We start from the raw sequence: 23,031 nt of genomic DNA, 5'->3' as shown, positions 1-23,031 counted from the left end.
GCTTCAGCGTACATTAGTGTTGATGATGACACAGTCATGATCGAAAAGAGCTACATAAATCAGCCTATGGATTCCATGCTATATAAATATCGATTCCTACGGATTCTATCTATGTTCTCCATCATCATCATCATCATTATCATCATCATCATCATCATCATCATCCATCATCATCTTCACCATCGTCAACTACAATAATAACAACAACAAAACAACAACAGACAAACAAGCAAACAAACAGTGGCCATCATCTTTCTTCATCGTGACCACAATCCCATCATTGCAGGCATAAGGTCTTATGGACAACTAGTCACGTTCTGTAGCTAATTACCCTTTCTGTTCAAATAATATGGACAGGTGAATGCACTTCTTACATTTTGGGGCACAATATTATTTGCAATTTATGAAGTCTGTTCGGAATCGTTGAAATATCCACTATGCAGAGGATAAAAACATTGTGTATTCTGCTCAGGCTCACACCTTTCACCCTGTGTTTTTGCAGACATCTCAATTTGGAGCACTAGCACCATCAGGTGGAGATGTTGGATTCCATATTCAACACTATAATGCTGTTTTGCACTCAAGACTGTGGCTATGTGGGGAGCTTCATACTTAAATTTTATATAAATCATAAGTAAAGTATGTATGTATGTATGTATGTATGTATGTATGTATATGTATGTATTTATGCGATTTAGGCCTACAGTACCATGCTAAGGTTTCCACATACTCAGGACAGAAGACAGAAGCAATCACAGGGTCCAAAGGCAACTTCCATTAGGGGAGGGAGCGTGCCAGTTAAGACCTATTATACCCATAATTATACCCAGCATGTGGTGCGACTGAGCTACAGCATCTCCTGACTTCTCCCCCTACATCTTCCCTGACCAGCTGCCAGAAGCACACGTGACCTGGCTGCTGCATGTGAAGCCCTGTGTACAAAAGATCTGATATGAACATGATACACACCAAAAAAAGAAAAAAGAATCTGAAAGTCAGGAATTAGTCAAAATGTCAAATTTAGGTTCTACCTATGGAGTTTTGTAGCAAAAATATTTAAAAGCAATGTGTAGCATAGTGGCAAAAAAAACTGTCAACTACAAACAGAAAATATTTTTATTTTTTCTTTATATTTCAGTTACCAGCTAATTTCCAAACTAAATGGAGTCTCAGTGTTTGTTATCTGTTGTGTCCAACATTAACATAAGCTGAATTATATTTGACAAAGGATCCATGTCACTCTACAGTCACATCAAAATTAATTGCACAAAAGTCGACAGTCAGTGTTAAGCAGTTTGATTAGAGTGGGAGGTCAATTTTTTGAACCGTAGACAAGACTTGCTCATTGTTGGTTTCAGTGGCAGCCACAGCCATATTCTGGTTAGCAGTGCATGATGGTATTTACAAAAAGATTATCAGTGAAATGATAAAGGCTCAGTCTGTACTGGCAGTGCAAAGAATTAGTGCAAATATTCCAGGGCCTGAGTAATGTTGAAATCATACCAGCATCTTGCTCATTCAAGGAGTCCCCAGCAGCAAAAGACATCAAAAGACAAGATCTCTCCTGATCAGTGCAATTTACTCACATCACTAATTTCCCCACTATAAAGGAAATTACCAGTGCAAAAATATGCAATGAATATGGCTATATTTGTTCTGATCTGCTAAGAGAAATCAGAAAAGTGTCTTGAGGGGGTTAGTGCAGTTGAGGGTGATGGAGCTGGGGAACAAAATAACCCAGAGATGTGACTTGTTATGCTGCTGTGGTCTTTACATTTCCCAGGCTTGAGCGTATGGTGCTGATGTCGTAGGCCCAGGTCTGGTCCAGACCAGAGCCGACAGACGATTGGTGCGGCCAGTGGGGGAAGGGGAAGCGACAGGCAACGACACGCGCATCATCAGGAAGCTCTTTCAGCAGCTTCTCACCCAGCACCTCCATCTGTTGACCAATCAGAAAAGGCTGCATCAGTCACCGACCAATAAAATGCTATCTAACCAAATACGTTCATATAGCTAAAACACAGGGTCAATTTATTCCTATATAACTTAGAAAGCAGCATCCGTATCAAGGAAAATAAATATTTCTGCATGGGAGGGAAACTCACCACTCCTGGAGCAAGAAAAGCTGTCACATTGTTGTACGTTGACAAATCAGTCTATGAGAAAAGAAGACACAAAATGGTCAAGCAAAAACCTTGATTGCTCTTCAAGAAAGCAATCATTTCAAGGTCATGGCCATACCTTCCAGAAGTCTGTTTTAACAAATGTTGCCTGGCTGGAGGGAACCCCTGTCCAGTGGGCCTTGCCCCTGGCATAGGCCAGCAGCATGGAGTTGATCTCAAAGCCAGTGCACTGGAAACCAGCAGAAGAGGCCGCAAACACCTGATGATGTACAATACAGCTATATGAAACCTGCTAAGAATAACAATAATACACACAACACAATCACAGTTAAACTCACTCTCACATTTTAACTGGGATTCAAACTATGCAGTCAGACCGCCCTCCAGTTTACACTTGTACATGTATCCACTGGGGATGGGATGATATTAGCGAAATTCAATATATCGCAATACAAAAACGTGACAAAATGAATCACAAATACAAACAAATTGTTGTTTACATTCTAGCAAACCAATGACATTGCTAGAAAGATTTGTGGCTCAGAAATAAACATAATTCTGCACAGTCAGACTTTGTTGACATTGAACTCGGTTGGTTGTATCAAATCGTGAACCCATATTGCGTATTGAATCGTATTGTGAGATATATCGTCCCATCCATAGCATCCACACAATGTTATTAAGACAGACACACCAGTTAAATAAAGTGCAGCCCACTAACCAGTCTTCCATCTCCTGAGCCCAGATCTGCTAAGCGGCCTCTCCGTCCCTCCAGCAGCTTCATAATGTTCAGAGTCTGATCTTTGCTGGAGGGTAAATAAGGAACCTGGGCCACAGTGAAGAAACAGGTCAATATATGTGATAGGTAATACAATAACACTGTATTATTATAACATCATTGCTATCAAGATAGTAAATAGGAGCTGCTACATGGGAAGGAAGGATAAACCTGCTTGGAAAGGAAGGATACACCTGTTCACATTCCTCCCATGGTAGATAAATCTTTATAAAGTTAATCTCTAAAGGAAAATTCAGCCTAAAATAAAATTCACATTATTAGGATCTTAGACAGTCCAATATTTGTGAATATTAAGCACTCTCTCCAAACAACAGCAATCAAAGAAACACGGATTCACCATCAAGAGAAAAATAGCCGGTTGTGCTCCACAGAAAATCTGCTTCAGCTTTCAGGTGAACTTTTTTCATGGTAGCGCCAAGAAAAGCAAAACAAAATGATAATTAGAAAAAGCAGCAATGTCTCACTTAAACTGTTCCATGATTTCTCTTTTAATGATAAATTCAACAGAGCCTCTGCCCTCTCGGTTTGGGGTGAACTGACTCTTTGATAAGACAACTTAAGATTCCAGTTATTGGAAACTTATTCAGCATAACACATTTATTCTGAGTCAGACAGCTGGCTGGATAAATACTGCATCATGCCATGACCCCATAAAACACAGGTAAGAGATTTAGGACAAAAATAATTCAGTTTATGTCCTTTCTTTTCAAAGAAGATTAACATTGTGCTTCAGCTTTTTAGTGGTATAATATAAAATCCCCAAAAATGCCAATTCTCCATGCAACAACAAATGACATGGCTTCATTATTACCCAGCCGCTGATCATCTGCTCCTGATCATGATGTTTTCTTGTCCATCTTGTACTGATGGTGAAGAAAAATAGTGCAGTGATCCATTATGCAACATCAATGGATCTTGGCACTGGATGCAATTCAGATGATAAAGCCATGAAAATAGCATCAAGCACGGTGCTTTCTTAATAATCATTATTGTAGACTTACCGCTTTCTCCTTTTCCCACATTTGTCGCTAGCCCAGAGCACTACGCTCCAAAACAAGCCGAGTATTGTTACTGTGCAAGTTATGTTCTGGCTCTGCTTTTTTGATTTGATTTCACACATGCGGTATTTAGTATTTGGAAGTGTGCAAGAGGAGCAAAGCAGTCAGATAAAAGTGGAAAGGGTAAATTTAAAGTACCTTGAGGCTTCCAGGGATTCTGCGAAAGCCCGGCATGGCAAAGAGGCTCCACAGCCCATAGAGGCCAGCGAGCAGAGCCCCGGTGGAGGCAGTCAGGACGGGACGGTCTCTGCTGTGAGGAAACACCTTGCCTTGGTCTTGGAGAATCACCTCGATCGAGTCCTCCATTGCAAACTGTCTGTTAGATGGATAAAATATACAGCAAATTAAGGTAGACAAGGCTGCATCCTAGGGCTGGCCGATATATTGTGTAATATTGATATTGTGATATGAGACTAGTTACTAATTACTAATTTTCAAAATGTACTTGTGTGTAAATATCTTCTGAAAGCACGAATTCTCATCCCCAAAATATCAGCACATTATCAATAGGTATTTGGCCTAAAAATATTGTGATATTTGGTTTTGTCAGTATCGTCCAGCCCTTCTACATCCCCTACAATGTCTCCATTTTGTAAGGAAAGCTCTCAGGAGACTTCTATCATTTTCCATAATGTTCACAGAGATATGCTTTTATCTTTCTAAAATGGTGGATAGATATTATATTTTATAAAGAAACCAATCATTCTCTGTATTTGAAGAGTTATTTTCCAACTAAATCATTATGCTACCTGAAGTTCATTATTCAATATCTGTAAAAGTGTTATCATTTTGTCAACCAAGGACTAAAGGTTATAATCTATCTTTTTAAAGTACCATGATTTGTTATCGTTTTGTACTATCAGTAATGTTTTAAAGCCAGATGTCACTTTTTCCAAATGGTGGCCAGCTCATTTGGAAATTCAACGTTGGAGTCTCATTTGAAGAATCAGTATAATTAACAGAGTATTAAAAGAGAAGGTAAGGTCACTCAGCAGCCACACATTAGGGGGATATATATTAAAAAAGAGACGATAAAAACTACTTTCTAAATGTATCTTTTGAGGCCTTTACGAGCTCAGCAAGGCTACGGTCATTTGGTTTCTGCGTATATTGCCTTGTTAATCATTACCAGAACATAATATCCGACCACTGCCAAGACAAATCTCACAAGAGCACCTTTCCCAACAGCAGATGGTGCCACAGTGACCTATTCTCATGCAGAGCACCTTCTAGAAAACCTTTGTTTACTACGCTCCAGTCTGACAGAAACTATCAGGAATAACACTTCTGCTCATGAAATTGCCAAATGTCGATGCCATTAATGCAACGAGGCGCTGTAGCACTATGAGCCAAGTCTACATTCACACAGATCCGACAGATTTGATTTGACAGATTGTGGACGATTAGCCACTTGTGGACGATTATTCAAGAGTCAAAAGAACGAGTGGATGGCTAATTCATCTACACATTAAACGAGGTATTTTTTTTTTTACAATTTAAGCACATTCGTGAAGACAATAAAAGTGTGGAAAGACAAACACAAGCTGCCTACCTGACACGCCCCCGTGTCAACTGCGCACACACACACACACACACACACACACACACACACACACGCACTGACAGACAGAGATCCAGTCAAAGGGCAGTCAGCAGCATATCCCGCCCTAAAACATCACACAGCCCTATCAAAATCCTGCAAAATTCCCAATGGCAAGGATTTATAGCCCTACATCTACCGTATTGTCTGTTACTGTGGCCGACGTCCTTATGTAATCTCTGTTGTGTCTGCTTCAGTGGTTGAGGAGTCTTAGCGCATGTTGGGCTATTAAAAGGATCTGGCTCTGTTTTAAGTGTGAGATGGGCGATGTGAGACAGCGCTATTTAAAACCTACAAAAAAACAACGCACCCACGCGCGCACACATACACACGCACACACAAACACACACACACACACACACACACACAGTCAGACAGGACCGTTTTATCCACAGTAAAACGCTCAGAATTACTGCTGGCATTATTGCCTAACACTTCACTGCTACAATATTACAATTTAACATTTTGCAAGCCCATCAGCTTTAAAGAGGGCCAATGCGAGTGTAATTGTAACGATTCCATTTACCACTTCCACTAGGCCTCATCCTGCACTGCTGCCACTGAAAGGCCCATAATAATATTCATCACGCCCCTCGTCTATTTGCTCAGCCGCTTGTTCTCTGGAGCGGAGCTTGATTTCTGGGCGGGGGATGGCAGCAAGACCGAGAGTGACGCAAAAGGAGAGGCCATTATTGCTCCCACAAAAATAAATTAATTTCTGAGAGGTTCTGTGTATAGGCTACCAAGTGGGAATTTATTTTAGGCTACTGCAGTGAATGCGGTTTTGAAACTGACCATTTTTTTGGGGGAAAATACACTTTAGTTTATAGGCCGAAATGGACTTGTATGGGAAGGTAAGATACTGTACAGTTGCTTTTGCTGCCTATAGGCTTATATAGGCTGTAAATGAGAAAAAAAGAGAAAGCACAATTGTGTTCATTATAGGCCTACATACAGCCACAGCGTGATAAATAGTAGAGTAAACATTATTTCAGTAGTGGGCAAAGGTTCCCAGCTTTATTATGCTATTTTATTACAGTCAGTAATTCACGGGGAACGTCTGTAGGCGCTAATCTCTAATGAGTGTTTATTATGCTGGGTGAAAAAGGGGGTTTGGACTCAACAACGATTTCCCTACGCTTCCAAAGTAAATCATACAGCTGTTGGCAGTTGGACGCGCTGCATGCAGAGTAATGTAGTCAAATTTGTCCTTTTGCTGCCATCCTCCACGTCCGCGCTGATGCCGTAGAAAAACTACAACCCCCATCTTGCTCTCGATGACGTCAGGGAGACGCACATTACGCACTCTCGCTCGTGCTCAGCCTCGTCAGGGGCGCGTGCCAGATCCGAACCGAAGGGGACAGCTCCCAGGTGCTGAAATTGGTCGGTGCTCAAAAAAAAAGAAAAAAGAAAAAAAAAATACAACGCCTGCATTAGACACAAATAAAAACCCGTATTCTGCCAAGTAGAGAAAGACACAGATAGAGCCGAGGCCTTCAAAACAGGTTTGTTCACAGAATGTCCTCACTGCATTTTGATTGAGTTTAATTTATTAATAGTTATGTGGAAGAATTTCATCAATGGAAAAAATGACCTCATGACCAGAATTGCTTGTCTAACGTTAGCTAGTTATGTTCGCGCAAGCCGCTGCCTGCTTTAACTACATTGTGTCGTTTCATAGGTCGATTGAAAGGATTTTATATTGTGGTATCTGTAAATGCGAGGACTGCACAAATATTTTGCAAGCGGCGTCCTTGCAAAAATATAGATAGGCTATGTGTTCGACGGTGATTTTATACAAGGAAGCGAGCAGCAACCTATAGTGCAGGATGTGCAGGACGTGCAGGATGGAGATCCGGCATCTTTTCTAGCTAGATAGAGCGAGCTTGGTAGCACATATTTGACATAAGCATCGTTGCTTTGTCAAAACACTCACCTTGGAGCAAAGATGACTGTGCTCCAGTCATCTTGCTCCTGGTACTCTTGTCCTCTTGGGGCGTTGAACGCTGGCACTCTTGACAGAAATGCTCAGTGTATTAGAGGATCCATCTTTATTATTCTGCGTTTTGTAGCTATTGTTATGGCAAGAGGCTATGTAAGTTTTGATATGCAAGACGATTTAATGTACGACACATTTTGATTGTGTTAGTAATTGAATAGCTGTTCTGATGTGGAATCAAGACATCAGACACTCAGAACTGTTTTAGTAGAATGGAAAAATACTGTGCCCCAATTGAAACAAAATTGAGGGAAGTTTCTCATTCTAAAAATACAATGTGTCCACTTTGAAAATGAAAAATGTTACTTGATGTTTGCTGCCCAGTATGTGGAAAAATACATCTGATTATATCATCAGAAATGTCACATTTGTTACTCTTAAGGTAACAACTTCAATAATAACAACAAGAATACATAGTCAGTTTTACTTTTACTTCATATTTTGAAATTAAATGCCACAGTTTCCACCTAAGAAAGAATGGTTGTAAAGAAGGCAAACTGCTGTGTTTGACGCTTGATTAACACTCATTGGTACAACTCCTTGCTGTGTTGTGCTGGTTTGCCTGACACAGCTTTCTGTCACCTCCGGTCTGTGACATGTATGAGAAGCTTGTATGTATGTGTGCATCTCTCTCTCTCTCTCTCTCTCTCTCTCTCTCACTCACTCTCACTCTCACTCTCACTCTCACTCTCACTCTCACATCTGCACAGAAATAGAGGTTGGGTTGCAGAATTGTAGAAGGTCAACTGGCAAAAAATCTGCTACATACAATATAAGATACCAGGCTGCCATCGCTCTGTCAACACAGTGAAAAACTAATATTAACTCCAAGGTGAAGCTCTCAGCGCACTGACTTCATCATGCTGTAGGACATGACCCTTACAGGAGAGTGTCTCCCCTGGTGTCTTTGCAGATGGCTGCCACTCAGGATGTGAAAGGGAAGGGAGAGGGAGGCGACCAGAACTTCGACTATATGTTCAAGCTGCTGATCATCGGCAACAGCAGCGTGGGCAAAACATCCTTCCTGTTCCGCTACGCAGATGACGCCTTCACCTCGGCCTTTGTCAGCACGGTGGGCATCGACTTCAAAGTGAAGACCGTGTACAAGAACGACAAGAGGATCAAACTCCAGATCTGGGTATGTGGAGCCACGGGGGAGTGGTTCAGACTGAATCGCTTAGCGGGTAGAAGAATAGAACAATATAGATTTTACACTGGCAGTTGCCTCCGGGGAGAAATATTAACATCGATGCATTAAACATTTAAGCATAAGTATGCCGCAAAATGTCTGATTCCTGATGAAACTAGTCATGTAGCAGCAGATGAAACAGATGTAGGCATGTCAGTTGTAAGTTTTCTAAGTTAATAGGTATAGCAATCAAGACCATATCATTTTTGCTTATCCTTCACTCTTTGACCGGCCAATACTTAGTGTGCTATTTGCATCTCAACAATGTGTTGTAACTCAATATGCTGCATCTCTCATTTCAATCTATTTTTGACATACCCAGTACATCGCTGCTAACGATTGAAGAGCCTGTGAATCCATGAAGTCAAGTGGATCTGCAATTTACAAAGAGCTTATGTAGACAGAGCTACTTACACATCTATACATATGATCTTTTTGCTAATGAATGGTAATCCAGGAAAGAAGAAAACTCACAATTTTTTAATTTCTACAACACAATGCTACAGTATACAACAAGCCACAGTAGTCCACCCCTTTCACTGACGTCCTGCTTCTACCTCTCCATGCGAATCATGCATTCCCATTCATCCTCGATGGAATAGAGATCACTTGCACATTTGAATACAATCAATGTGTGGAAGAAATGTACTTCCTATTGTCTTCCAAGGTTTCCTGGAGGACTATCTATGCTATAAGGGGGAAGGGGGCTCTTTTGAGGTGCCCTGCCCCCTCTTTGTCCTCCTTCTCTCAGTCATTGTGTTCCTGCAGAGTGATCCCTGTCTGTAAAACACATTATGCTGTCAATCTATGCCCAGACCCCCCACCTGTCTCCCCTGCCCTCCATCTGTACCTCTCTCATTGGATCAATATGTCGGCCCATCAAGGACCGAGACGGGTTGTGACTTGACAGTTGTATGCTTGGACATAGAAAAAAAGAAAATTCCTGCACCCACAGGATCACCTCTGCATTCATTTATTTTTAGTCAGTGTTTCAATTAAGACATTTTAAAGACATATTATGCTTGGTATGCTTGGACACTGGTGCTTCCCTTTTCATCTTGTGTTAATGAAAGACTTTGTGTACTACTGCATACACCTCAGTCAAAATATAGAATATATATTTGGAGCTAGTCATGCTTTCATTAACAGTTCAGCCTTGTAGGGAGGGTGTGAAGATTTCGGTCACATTAACATTTTGTAGAAAAGTAGAAAAACATTAGACTGCCTCAACCTGCCACAGGAATTTTGTTGCCATACTTTTAACATCAGTTTGACAATAGCTATACTAACTATGACATGTATCTTTTACCCCAATCTTCCAAATCTGCATGGGAAAGCTTTAACTGGTTTTGACCAGATTTTATCTCAATGAAGCCATTCCACAGGGGTTAGGATTATTTAAAGGTAAATCCTAAAAATTCAGCATCAGATTTCACAACAGAAAAATGACGTTCAGTACCGTGTACGTTCATCTTGAATACACTTGGCCGACGCATCGGCTTTGAGGTTAATTAATTGAAGAAATATTCAAGAAATGTTGTAGTGTTTTTCCATGGCTTGACACTCTGCTGTGAAAAAGTGGAGACAGATGGAAGCCCCAACAATACTGACAGGAGGCTAGTAAGTGTTGGTTTGGCACGCAGCAGGGGAGAACACAGAAGCAACACTTTCTTCTGAATGTGACTGTATGGCTGTGGGAAACTGCAAAATGTCTGAGGCTGTTTAATTAGGAGTTCGTCTGAGTTGTTCAAGGACATTGTCTCATAATACCTCTGAGATAGTGAGGGGGAAATGGAAATTTAAATATTCGCTCTTTCTCTCTGTTTCCTCCTCTTTTCCCCGTCTCGCTCTTTCTCTTTTACTATACTACACCAAATGTCCACTCTCCTATAGAGGTTTTGTTCTGTCATAATAGCTGTCTTTTGCTGCAATTAGCTATCCCCGGGCATTTTGTGTCTGATAATCACATATGAAAGAGACAAACAACAAGCACTTCAGCAGGATGTAAAAACTGGGGTTGAAGGTAAACAGTCAAATGAGAGGCTAATCGGGGTAATGTGTTTTTGTCATTAGCAAAGACAAGCATATTCAGAGAGAAAGAGGATCGCCCGTGCATCCATTTAATTGGCCTGTCTTTTTTAATTGGGCTCAGAGAGAGCTGAGACTTACAGTAAGTGGCCATTTAAGGTGATGGCTATTGGCAAATGTCATTGTGGCTGTTGCACAATTAATCTGTTGAGAGATAAAAGTGTCATAGCAATGCATCGTACAGTGGTCCCTGTTATAGTCTGAGGCTGAATAAATGTGTAGAGCTTTGCCAAGATGAAACTCGCATTGTCAAAGAGTCAACTTATATACTGACTGACGTAGAGTTCAAACTATTGTCAGTCTCCACTCACTCTCCCTCTCTACTTAAAGCAGTCAGCTTCTTGGATTGATTTCTGGTGAGCTGCAGACTACAGGCGAAGCTTCTCAAAGAGCTCCAATTCACTGGACTCAGCAGTTTATTTTTCTGTCTTGCTCTGTCTTTTTAACTGAGAACAAGCAAATCTGCTCACCAAAATAGCCCGGAAATGCAAAGGTCATTGTCAAGCACTTGGCCAAGAATCGATAGGCTAATGAAATGTGTGGACGCCTCTAAGTCTTTAGAATTCAGACAAGAGGAAAGACAGAGGTCAAAGCATCATTCAGGAGTCTAGAACAACAATGGCCTGCCAAATTAACTGTCTGCCTAAGAAGACCAGTGCTAACTGTAGTAGAGAAAAAAACACCAGTGTTTTCATGTGACATTCCTTGTTCTCATGCATGTTGTTCAGAATGTCCATCAACAAAGCACTCCATTTACATCATGCATAGTAGACTGCAAAACAAAATGCTGACATTGAAAAGAAGCGTATTGGAATACACACTCACACACACACACACACACACACATTCATACATTTGTGCTGTTGCAAATCGACAAAATGTCCCAGCTGTGGTGTACGGTAGCTAGGCAGGCTGTGAGCTCTGTCTCTGTGGAGTGAAGGTCAGAGACGTCCTCTGGCTATAACAGGCTCACTGTTACAGCCATGTTCAGACTGACAGAGAGCAAACCGCTGTGGCAAACACAGTCCAGTGTCGCCTGTCTGGATTCTGTTCAACAACAGCCAAGTACAGCAGCCAGTAGTCCCTCCTCCTGCAGCTCTCCTGCTTTAGCACTGCAGGACTTTCCAACTACTCTTCTTATAGGTGGAACAATAGTGCAGAGGGACATTACTGTATCTACTGTACATCTACTGTATGTCATTATACCCTAGGAAGAGACAGCCTTCATAGCCAGAGTAGTTTTTAGTGGTTAACATTTTGTGTTCCACATACTGACCAGAGACATTTATCATTTATATGCAACACCCAGAAAGTATATCATCCATACTGTTAAATTCAGCATGACCAACAACAGCTAATTAAATGTGTTGAATGTAGACGAACATGACAACAACAATTTGTAAAGCAGTTACAACATGCTAATTAATAAAATAGAAACAAATTAGACAATATAAAAAAAATCAAAATACATTTGCAAAATATTGAAATATTGAAATAATATGTAGTAGGTATACACATATACAGTGAAACAACTCAAAAGAATGAATCAGTACCTCAGATTAAAAAAGGGATTTCATCATTACATAAAACAACAGATCTACATGTCTGTAAAGGCAAGTTTATATAAGTGTGTTTTCAAAAGAGGCTAGTCGGTTGTGTTGAAGCTGGCTGAGTTAACAATGAAGTGAAAAATAACTTTTTTCTTTTAAGTTGTTAAGCAGTGTAGCTAATTCTGAACTTCTCCAAAGATACAGATGAAAATGAATCATAGATAGTTGCTCTCAAAACTGCCCAAATGCATTTCTCCTCCTCCTTCATGGACACACTCTGAATAGGAAAGCTTAATCTAGCTGTATTCAGAGGCATTAGCATTTTCATTGACATCTCTTAGCAAGCTTGAACGGCTGCAGTGGGGGCTTGTTTCCAAGGTAATGTGTACAATGTACTACTCCTCAAATGCTGTGTAATCAGTTGCCTGCCTTGAGCAATTTGTTCAGCATTATCACCAGCAGTGTGCACTTTCCCAATATTAAGATCATTTTACTCTAATTTTTTCCCTTTTTATAAGAACCACGCATCGTGAACTGAGCTCTGAAAACTGTGCTGTGGGGTCTTTAACACAGCTGAAAGATTATTTTATTGAGGGAGAGGAAAGAGTCAACCAGATCAGCCCAAACTGAATCCTTTACTATCAACATCTTATCAATACAAGGGCAGCGAAGCAATTAGGGCAATGATTGTTTCCACATCATGAACACAATAAATGTAGTGATAAGTAAATGTAGATATGCTGAATGGTATGACAAATATATAAAAGAAGAATTTAGAGGGATAACATGGGCCTAACATACAAGTTTATAATAGAGGAATCACTAGGTGTAATGTTTGTGTAAACTAGAAAAATGGAAAAATTATTCTGCACACTGCAAATAAAAGGCTGGGACAAAAAGTCAGCAAAATGCTCCCTAGCTCTTTTGTACGTATATTTCTTTTTTCACTTGCACCTTTAAGTTGGGCACATTAGTTTTTCTGAACTAGACATTTTATTTGCAGTGTGCAGAATTATTTCCCCATTTTTCTAGCTTACAATAATTTCATTCTTGCACCTGCGTTACAATTGACCTGAGCACAACCAGCATTATTCCTTTTTTCTATTGTCTGTGTATACTCATTTACCGTTAATATAAACAATTCAATACATTTTATGGACACAGTATGGGTGCATAGGTTTCCATGTGCTGTGTAGGATTGTGTCCATGTTGGTGAGCCCATCAGTGACAGTGTCATCTAGGCAGCTAACAGCAATGCTAAATTTATGCACCATGTGTTGTGTGTGTAGGACACAGCGGGCCAGGAGCGCTACAGAACCATCACCACTGCCTACTACCGCGGGGCCATGGGCTTCATCCTTATGTATGACATTACCAACGAGGAGTCCTTCGGCGCTGTGCAGGACTGGTGAGTCATGTTGGGTTCTCTTGGGTTAAACTTGGGCCATCAGTTGATATGGACCCGATTGATTTTATTGATTGTTTCATATGTAGCTTAATAGACTGATTGATTGAGTTTATTTGTCAATTTTACAAAACATGTATGTGGAAAAAGGAAGCAATGCTCATCACATACAATCTTCCAATAAAGGTACCAAGGATAACACAATGAAGCTTGAATGGCTTATTTCCTTTGTGGTCCTTTAAGGTTTCATCTCTCAGCCTTTTTGTATTCAGTGTATGGATTACAGGCCATTCTAAGCATTTCCGTCCGTATTGTTATGTGCATTAGATCAACATATCAAAAGAGCTTCCCGTTTCTTGCCATAATGTAATCAGGTGGCATCCTGCCCACTAAGTATTGGATGGTTTCTTCCACTCTATCTATATCTACTCGCCTAACAGTATCAATGTTTGAAATAGGTCAGCTTCATTTCTCTCTCTCTCTCTTCCTCTGTCTCTCTCCCTGTCTCTCTCTTTCTCTCTCTCCCTCCCTCCCTCCCCTCCCCCACAGCCTTCTGTCACCTCTTGTCTTTGACATGTACAAGAGCCTTGTATGTATGCATGCATCTTTCTCTGAGTAGGGGATCTAGGGGAAACTTGTCAAGGTCATGGCTCTCATCCATTCATGAGTCACACAAACGTCTGCTGGCCGAACAGTAACTCTGTGCCAAGCCCAAATGTCTGTGATTTATGATGATGCATTCCTATCTAAAATAAGAATTGGAAGGCTACATTAAATCAGCTGCAGAAACCAGGTTTCTGGGTTAAGATTCTTGCTCTAGAAAAAACACATTCTCATGAGCGTGTACAACAACTAGGAAATTGTTGTGAAACACGGGGGAATTTTAGCTCCTGTCGTTTGAAATAAACTTGTGTTCTGATTTACATTTTGCTGATTTTCTCCTTGCCCCTGGCTCTCCACAGGTGTTGTGGCGAGAAACTGTCCCTTTCCATTTTCTCCACTCTATTTACACCCCACTGTCCTACAGTTATCTCTCTCTGCCAGCCCACAGGGATTATGGGAGCACAGACAGGGAATATTTGGAAGGAAAGATTTACGAATCATCATGGTAGCATTCTCAGGATGTTAATTTTGCATCAGCTGCTTACTTGATACAAAGAGATATTGATATGATTCTAGACACACTGACCTGATAGGGATGGTGGTATTTTTGTAGTTGACATTTTACCTCCATGCAATGTGGCTTGCACCCATTGTGAGACTGTGACAATCACTATTAAGGCCAGTGTCCACTGGGTAGCTCTCCTTTACCTAGCAGCATTTGACAGCTGCTTGGGAAAGCATTTGTCACGGTTGCATTCGACACTATTGAACGCCCGTTTGATGCTCAGCGTTCTTTTGCTAGAGTTGAATGTGCATAAAGCTGCACCTGGCATGCTGCACCATTAAAAGCATGTTTTGGATTAAAAGTATGCTCTTCTTACCACTGTATACAACAAGAAAGATAAGGCAGTGCTGTAAAGAGAGATGTGATGTAGACACACCTCTTTATTCTTTCATAGGTTCGACGACACTTATATTGCATTATGAGTCTGAATACTGTCTGTGATTGATATCTTGAGTCAACCAATAGAGCTGAGTGTGTCACTAGCAGTCGTTATCCTGGAGTTACCTGTGAGCTTACTCACCAGACCATGCACAAATCAAACAATTATGTACAGGCGAAGAGGCTCTCTCTCTCTCTCTCTCTCTCTCTCTCTCTCTCTCTCTCTCTCTCTCTCTCTTTTTTCTTTGCATAACCACAATCTTTCTTTTGCCTTTGCCACAGGCTTTAATTCCACTTTCTCTTTGCCTTGTTCCTTGTGACAAGGTTGCAGAAAAAAGGGTTTCCATGGCAACGGCTCCTTCCCTGGCTGTGCCTGAATTAAGCTTGTGACGTGCTCATTTCCTGTCTGTGACAAAGACAGAAAACAGGAAAATATTGTAATGCTGACACCAAATGTAAAAGAGTAAAAAAAAAACCTTTTTAATGCAAATTAATGTAAAATAGTGTCATACACAATTAGTTGTATTACAGCAACGTTGCCATAGCATATTTGCCTTTCCCCTTTTTCCTCTGTCCTCTACGCACCAGAGACAAAACTGTATTGAAAAATCATTTGTAAATACAGACCTAAAGACTGCATATGTAACTCTGCAAGATACAGACACCAGCTCAGAGCAGCGATGTCTTTGAACAGAAACAGAAATGGTTTTCTGTCAGAGCGAATATTATCAGCAGTTGGATTTGAAATGACCCACATCTGAACCCATATAACAAGTCAGAGCTGGACAGAGGGAGAAGGCGTGCCAACATCACACTGCCCTCTCTCTCTCCCTCTCAATCTGTCTTTCTTTTTCGCTCGCTCTCTCGTTCCTGTGTTCAGCCGGTGGTGTGTTAGGTGCCCTAGTTTCAGTCAAACTGCACCACCACAGGAGAGATTTGTTCCTTAAATCCTTTCCCAAATTGTGTTCGGAGGCGCAACATGCAGAAGCACCTCAATGACTTCAGTTTCTCATAAATCTGAATGTTGAAATTGCTTGCTTGTTTCAGACTTTGTCATGCTGCTGGAAGGTTTACATGCATCACACTACAAATAAACATGTCCCATAATAGGGATGTAGTGGAGGATAAACCCGCCTAAACTCAGTCTACCCACCTTTTTATTTGTGGAGTTTACCCACGTTTTTAGGCTGGCATAAATCTGTATTATGTGAATTCATTAGTATATATACATAAATATATGTATATTTTACATAAATATAATAGAAAGTAGTATCAACTTGATGTAGGATAGGATATGATAGGATATGATATCAATTTACATGAATATCAGTTTGTAGCACATTTTATAAAACCTATATAGCTTCATAACAGCTACATGACAGCTTTCATTAGGTATTCATGCAATAAATTAACTCCTGCCATGTGCCATTTTTAGCTGAAAAAGAATACTTTGGAGTTAGACATTAAAATTTATGCCATCAAGGTTCCAGCCTCTGTCTCAATTTGGGTGTTATGACCACAAGTGCATATTCTTTCTCATGGCTGAATAAGATACTGTAAAATCAGTCTGTGTAAGAAAAAGGTATAAAAAAGGAAACAATCTATGCTTTAAAGACTAAAGAGACAAAACTCATTTGCAAGGTGTGTGCATCTTCTGTATAGCTATGTGAGCTAACATTAATGAGTTTTGTATGAGCTGACAAGCTAGTGTTCCCCAAATGTCTTTTAGTTACAGTTATTAAACAGTAAAACTTGGACTGTTCATCTACAGAATAGGATGAAAAGTACGTGGAAGAGTGTACAATAAAGGAGTGGTGGGTATGGCAAACAGCACATAACAGCTGAACGAAGCTACATGACAGTCATTTCCATGGCATATTTTCAGTTCACAATGGCAGCTGCTAGAGGGCTTTTATTTTGAACTCAATAAAATGACACACTTTTCCACTGTTGTGACCAAGTATTACATAAATGCCGAATGAAAGGTGACATAAGGCTTGAATCACTATTTGTGAGTGAGCAGCAAGCGGCGCACAACCTATGCACCATGTCATTCTGTCTCCCATGTCTCATATCAATCTCATGTCCAATAAAAAAATGTATTGGCACAAAATAATTGTAACAAAAATGTTTTTCACGTAGCTGCAACATTGATTTGATTGTGTTGCATTTTCTTCTGTCTCTACTGTATGTGATCTTGTGCAGGTCGACCCAGATAAAAACCTACTCGTGGGACAATGCACAGGTGGTGCTGGCTGGGAATAAGTGTGATATGGAAGAGGAGAGAGTGGTCTCCGTGGATAGTGGCAGGCTGCTGGCAGAACAGCTGGGTAAGTCTTTGAAGCAGCATTCACCCCATTGTTTAAAATTTAAAATTGGTGGCATTGGTGGCAATTGGTGGCATCATGACATCGCTGCTATCACAATAAAACATTACACTTGCCACTTAGCAGTGGTGGAAAGAGTACAAGAAAGTCTTGCTCAAGTAGAAGTAATGTGACTTGGCTCATATTTTAATCAAGTTGAAGTGAAATTACTGCTGTAGAAATCTGTTTAGGTAAAAGTAAAAAGTAGCTCACTTAAAATACACTTAGAAAAGGGAACATTGTTAGATGTGATCTTTCCCCTGTGATTCTAAAAGCACGAGAGGACAGAGTTCAAACTAGATTCTTTTAAATGGAAAATGGGAAAACTGGAAACTACAAAATAAAGTGAATAAACAGAGTAAAGCCACATTTCTCTTCTCTTCTCTGCTGACTGACCGTTCACTACTAACGGCTCCACAGTTGGCCAGTTTCTGACATGATGCTTATGGAGAATCTACAAAATGTGTACTCTGTTATGGATGTGATTTAAAATGTAGCAAAGTACAATACGTCAGTCAAAACATACTTAAGTAAAACTAAAAATACTGACTACGAGTACACAAAAAAGCTACTCAATTACAGTAACGGGAGTAAATGTAATTAGTTACTTCCACCCTTGGTACATAAATTGTCTGTTTGAAATTAAATTAAGCAGCAATACTGCTCAGTAGAAGCAGCTTTGTTTGCATCCTCTGTCCAGAAGCAGCAGACCACAGTAACTGTCAAAGATTTTGCTGAATATGTACTGTGAATGTGCATGTAATCTTTTGTATCTAACTCATTCTCTCTATATCTCTGCCTCTCCCTGCCTCTTCATGTTCTCTATCTCTTAATTTCTCCTCCTCTCGCCAAGGCTTTGAGTTCTTCGAGACGAGTGCCAAGGACAACATCAACGTGAAGCAAACCTTTGAGCGCCTCGTCGACCTCATTTGCGACAAGATGTCCGAGAGCTTGGACACGGACCCGGCCGTCACCACGGGCGCCCCCACTGCCAAACTCACAGACAGCGCTCCGCCCCTCCAGCAGCCCGGGTGCAACTGTTAGTGGTCAGCGTCAGGGGCGAAGGGAGGGCAGCTCCGATGCCGTAGGGTGGTAGAGTTTTGTTCTCGGGCAGCATTATCCCTCCTGCTAGTGCTGCTTTCTCTGGACTAGAATTCACACCTTGTTTAGTAGTAGACTTACAAAATTCAGATGTATTATCTCACAACTTTTATCACCATATATCAAGCAAATAATCAGACAAATGGACGTACAGACACGGCTATTGTAAAATGTGTAATATTACAGGAAATCTAGGATACACTGTTAGAGACACCACAGTCATCCCATTCCTCCGCTAGTTAATATGCTTGTAAACCAAGTATCTTTGATAATGCTGGATAAGACTTAGTTTTAGTACATAGTCCATAGTCATGCTGTACAGTTAATCTTAAAGAACTTTAAAATCTTTAAGTCTTAGAATAATAATAAAATGAGGGATAGAGTCAGTCAATCAGTGCTTTAGTTTCATATTTCAGTTATCTCTTTTAATTTTGTTTGTACAATATGTGTTTTCCTTTTATAGGTCTATTTTATCTCCTAAAGCTGCCAAATCTATGATTTAGTGCACTGTATAGGATGTAGCGGCTTTCTTTTGCGCAGCGTGCTTGTGTAATGAATGTGTGGCTATGGCGTGGCTGTTTGTACAGTGAGCGTGGGTTTGCATGAGTGTGAGTATTCTGTTTGAGTCATAGATGTGTGCATTTTTGTTAACTAAAAATCATCTACCTTGGATAAAAAAGTGGCCTTTTAGCATCTCCAACACGGCCTCTGTAAGTTCCCTCGTCTTGCTTACTTTCGGAATGAATCCAGTATGTATAATGTTGATGTGAGTACTATAACACATGTTTTACTGTCTGTAGATGTGTGATTCCTCTGACGAGTATATCTGTAAATCTTAAAAGCGACTAGTTATTTGTGCTTAGCCTCTAAGATGACCCTTTATAGTGCGATGCGATGAGCATGCTGCCAAAAATCAATCATCTGTGCTGTTTTAACCCAGGCCCTCTAGTACTAAGCCTTACCCAAAAGAATCATCACTTTTACTGTAACCCCCAGCCACCCCCACCCCCATATGATAGCACTGATCCAACATCTCCAGTAAATACAGTACAGTGTATGATATAGAGCAGAATACTAATGATCAGCTGTGGCATGGAATAAACAGCCATATATTAAGATATTGTTTAATTTTTGAGTCAGCATGCCAATATTTCATGTTCCTGGTATAAAATGAAATCCCTCTTAAAAAAAAAAAGAAAAAAAAAAGATGTTTTTTTTTCCACCTCACTGAGTTGCTTTAGGAAGCATCGTAGTTGGAGTGCGAACTCATCATAAAAGATTCCCCTAGCAGGCATATAGTGGTCTTAATGATAACTTAAGTCCATATACTATAAAATAAAAATACTTGCCTATTTTAAAATCCAGAAAGCCTGTGGGTTCTCTGGAGCACCTGCATTTCATAAACACAGTTGTGCCAAAAACATAGCTATCCATTTCGCATTGTTAGTCGTTTTTACTTTTTGTTTGGTTTTTTTGCATAGCTAAATGAAAGTTCCAAAAAATTGCATGAAGTCAATACTGACTTATCTATGTAGATTTATATTCTAAGATTGTGTATATATCACTCTGTGTTACAGATTTAGGAGCATTGTCATAGCACTTGCTGTGAGATGCAATGGGCCAATAAGTGCAATATTTTATGAATTAATCCCTGTACATAGTTTCTCCTATCCCCAAGTACAATAACTATATCTGCAGTATGTGAGTGACAGTTTGGTCAAATGCTGACGTTGGGCAGAATGGCACTGCGAATGATGTACAATCTCTAAAAAAAAAGGAGTGTGTGCCTCATTCAGTAACTGCAGCCACCGAGTGTGTGATTTAGTGTGCGCGTGCGTGTGTGTGTATGTGCCATGGTGATCACAGAAAGTACATATATAGTGTATTGTTTGTGTATACCTTTTGTACAAATGTATTCACGTACTGTATGCCGTTCCTGCTAACTGTTGGTTGTTGATTGAACTTGTATTATCATGTCAAAATGCAGTGTTGTTGTGAAAGATAGTCAGGGAAATAACTTAGTCCATGCCATATGCCGTAGGCCTACTGATGTAATTCAAAGTAAGGGATACACAAAACTATTTCAAAGACCCTTGTGTGTGCGCATAGGCTATGTGTGTACACGTGCTTCGTGCGTGTGCATCTGTGTACGTGTGTGATATTATTATTTTATGCTAATAGCCATGAAATAAATTACTGTATTGATCTCAAGTCAAGATTCGGAGCAGCATTTATTAGAAGAAAAATAAATAACGTGGCTATTCAGAGGCCAAAACAGCCGCTCTGGTCAAATCTCATTTTAGGAAAACTATGACTTGACATAGGACTGAATATATTTGTTTCTTGGAGTGCAAGCAAAGTAAAAAGTATGTTTTTGAGATTATAGGAAATAAAACAAATTCTATCAGTGGGTCTCTGTTTTGTCTTTGGCATCTTCTTGTGCTGAGGGGAGGGGGATTCAGTGGTCGCCTGCCTCTAACCCCGGCCTGCTGTCTGGTTAGCATTGCTCTGTGTTGATGATGCAGCCCAGGCCTAGTTCCATTTCCTGAGGATGTGCACCACCTGCAGGAGGGACTGAGTAATGTTGCACTATGCCTCACAACACCAGGGATGCTGTGGCTCGCAGCAAATGTATAAAACCTCACATTTTTAGTGGGTCAAGTGTACAAGATTTATACACCAAAGTGTAAAAACCTAATACTATACTGTTGTGAAGATGGCAACATAATGGCAGAAGAGAGAGAAAAATAATTTATGAGTTAATTGATACTATTATCATTGTGTACCATATTTCTATATATCTCTCTATTTATTGCACCGTCTACCTACTATCCACTACTGGCAATGAGTTTTCAGGAAAATGCAGACATGACACCATGACAGACAGAGGTAATGTGGCAAATAAATGCAGATCACAGCCATGTAGCTTTGTCTTCTTACTTGACAGTCCTGTTAGTAATACTAAACTGTTGACTGAGCTGAACGGAAGATGACGCTGTTGAGTTAGAATGGAGGACAAGGCCACAAGGCTGTGATCTGCATTACATTTTTACAATTTAGGCATTTAGCATAACGCTCTTATCCAGAAGGACTTACGTAAGTTCAATAAGTGAACATGTGTCCAACGTGTGTATTGGGGGATACGCAGGATAACAACCCTGGTTGAGGTATGGGGTCAGGTTTGGGGGAGGATTATGTAATTGGTTACAAAATAAAGCAACATTAACTGGCTCTGCATACATTGTTAAAAAGTGTGCAATCTGATTTCAGTTGCATTTTCATGGATTACAAACTCCTAGGCAGTCAATTCTGGTCCTGGAGGACCGGTGTCCTGCAGAGTTTTGTTTCTCCCTGATAGTTAATGAGCAGCACCTGGTGCCAGGTAGAAACAGGTGTGTGCATTAACCAGCAGGGAGGAACAAAAACCTGCATGACTCCTCAACCCTAACCCTTTTTTCACTTTCTGTGTGATTAATTCATGATGTTTTATGAATGAGTATGAATTTTTGGAAGCTGTATGCATATCAAATCACTGATGCAGCCTTGGATAAATGAACGCTTTTGATAGAGCAGAACAGCTAAAATCCCCATGCAGCAGATACCCTCTACAAACCAGTCTATGAGGTATTTTTTATTATAAAATGCTTAATAAAGAAACTGGAATCAGACCAGATTTTGTCCAACTTCCCTCAATCTGTAGTCTTTTTTTTTTTTTTTTTAGTACTGTATATTATTCTGTGAAATAATAAAAGAGAAGAACCCAGTGAGTAGGCAGAATCAACCCATGCTTTTATTTAATCCATTGCATATAAAAACATTTTTTTCATTCGTTTTATTTGTTTTTTACATAAAGTTGTATGATCTACAGTGCTATCCAATAGACTGCAATTAACAAGGAATCCATTAAAATAACCTTTTAATTGTCCTGTGAAACTTCCAGACAAGTTGGCATTCTAAAGACATAACCCAAAAAATAATTGTCCTGAAGACCTTTTTTTTTTTTTTAAGTTACAGTTTGTGTATTCCTTTCATACCATAAAAAAATAGAACACATAATGAGAAAAGAACCCACTGTTTCCATTGGTCCAGGGCTGTTTAGAATCTACAGTATGTGTGTCAAAATAAGAGTCCCCCATCATGGGACAATGATGCACACACCCCACACCCCACCCCCCAAACCCCCCGACCCCCACCCCTATTTCCCCCC

General features: G+C 40.2%; 2 protein-coding genes across 3 annotated transcripts; one reads left to right on the top strand and one right to left on the bottom strand.

Annotated features, from left to right (window-relative positions):
* Positions 1 to 1,753: 1,753 nt before the first annotated feature.
* Positions 1,754 to 4,286, bottom strand: LOC139658142 (ATP synthase subunit C lysine N-methyltransferase). The gene is made up of 5 exons (XM_071536187.1): positions 4,119 to 4,286; positions 2,845 to 2,949; positions 2,242 to 2,382; positions 2,106 to 2,156; positions 1,754 to 1,939 (listed from the first exon to the last, which is right to left on the bottom strand). Exons 1-5 carry the CDS (start codon positions 4,284 to 4,286, stop codon positions 1,754 to 1,756), a joined length of 651 nt encoding a protein of 216 aa, XP_071392288.1.
* Positions 4,287 to 6,416: 2,130 nt separating this feature from the next.
* rab3c (RAB3C, member RAS oncogene family) lies at positions 6,417 to 18,767 on the top strand. 2 transcript variants are annotated; one of them, XM_071536192.1, is made up of 5 exons: positions 6,417 to 6,434; positions 8,493 to 8,717; positions 13,696 to 13,814; positions 17,563 to 17,687; positions 18,577 to 18,767. In XM_071536192.1, the coding sequence occupies exons 1-5, from the start codon at positions 6,417 to 6,419 to the stop codon at positions 18,765 to 18,767; spliced, it is 678 nt and encodes a 225-aa protein (XP_071392293.1). The 2 variants fall into 2 exon arrangements, with proteins under 2 accessions (XP_071392293.1, XP_071392294.1); XM_071536193.1 differs by lacking the exon at positions 6,417 to 6,434 and adding an exon at positions 6,928 to 6,951.
* The last annotated feature ends 4,264 nt before the right edge of the window (positions 18,768 to 23,031 follow it).

Source organism: Centroberyx affinis, unplaced genomic scaffold (assembly GCF_046629955.1).
Source record: "Centroberyx affinis isolate AG114_WGS23_722 - 3 ecotype Tasmania unplaced genomic scaffold, CSIRO-AGI_Caff_v1 ptg002840l_1, whole genome shotgun sequence".
NCBI lineage: Eukaryota > Metazoa > Chordata > Actinopteri > Beryciformes > Berycidae > Centroberyx > Centroberyx affinis.
Note: the sequence above shows the minus strand (reverse complement) of the source record. Positions and strands in the feature narration are given on the sequence as shown.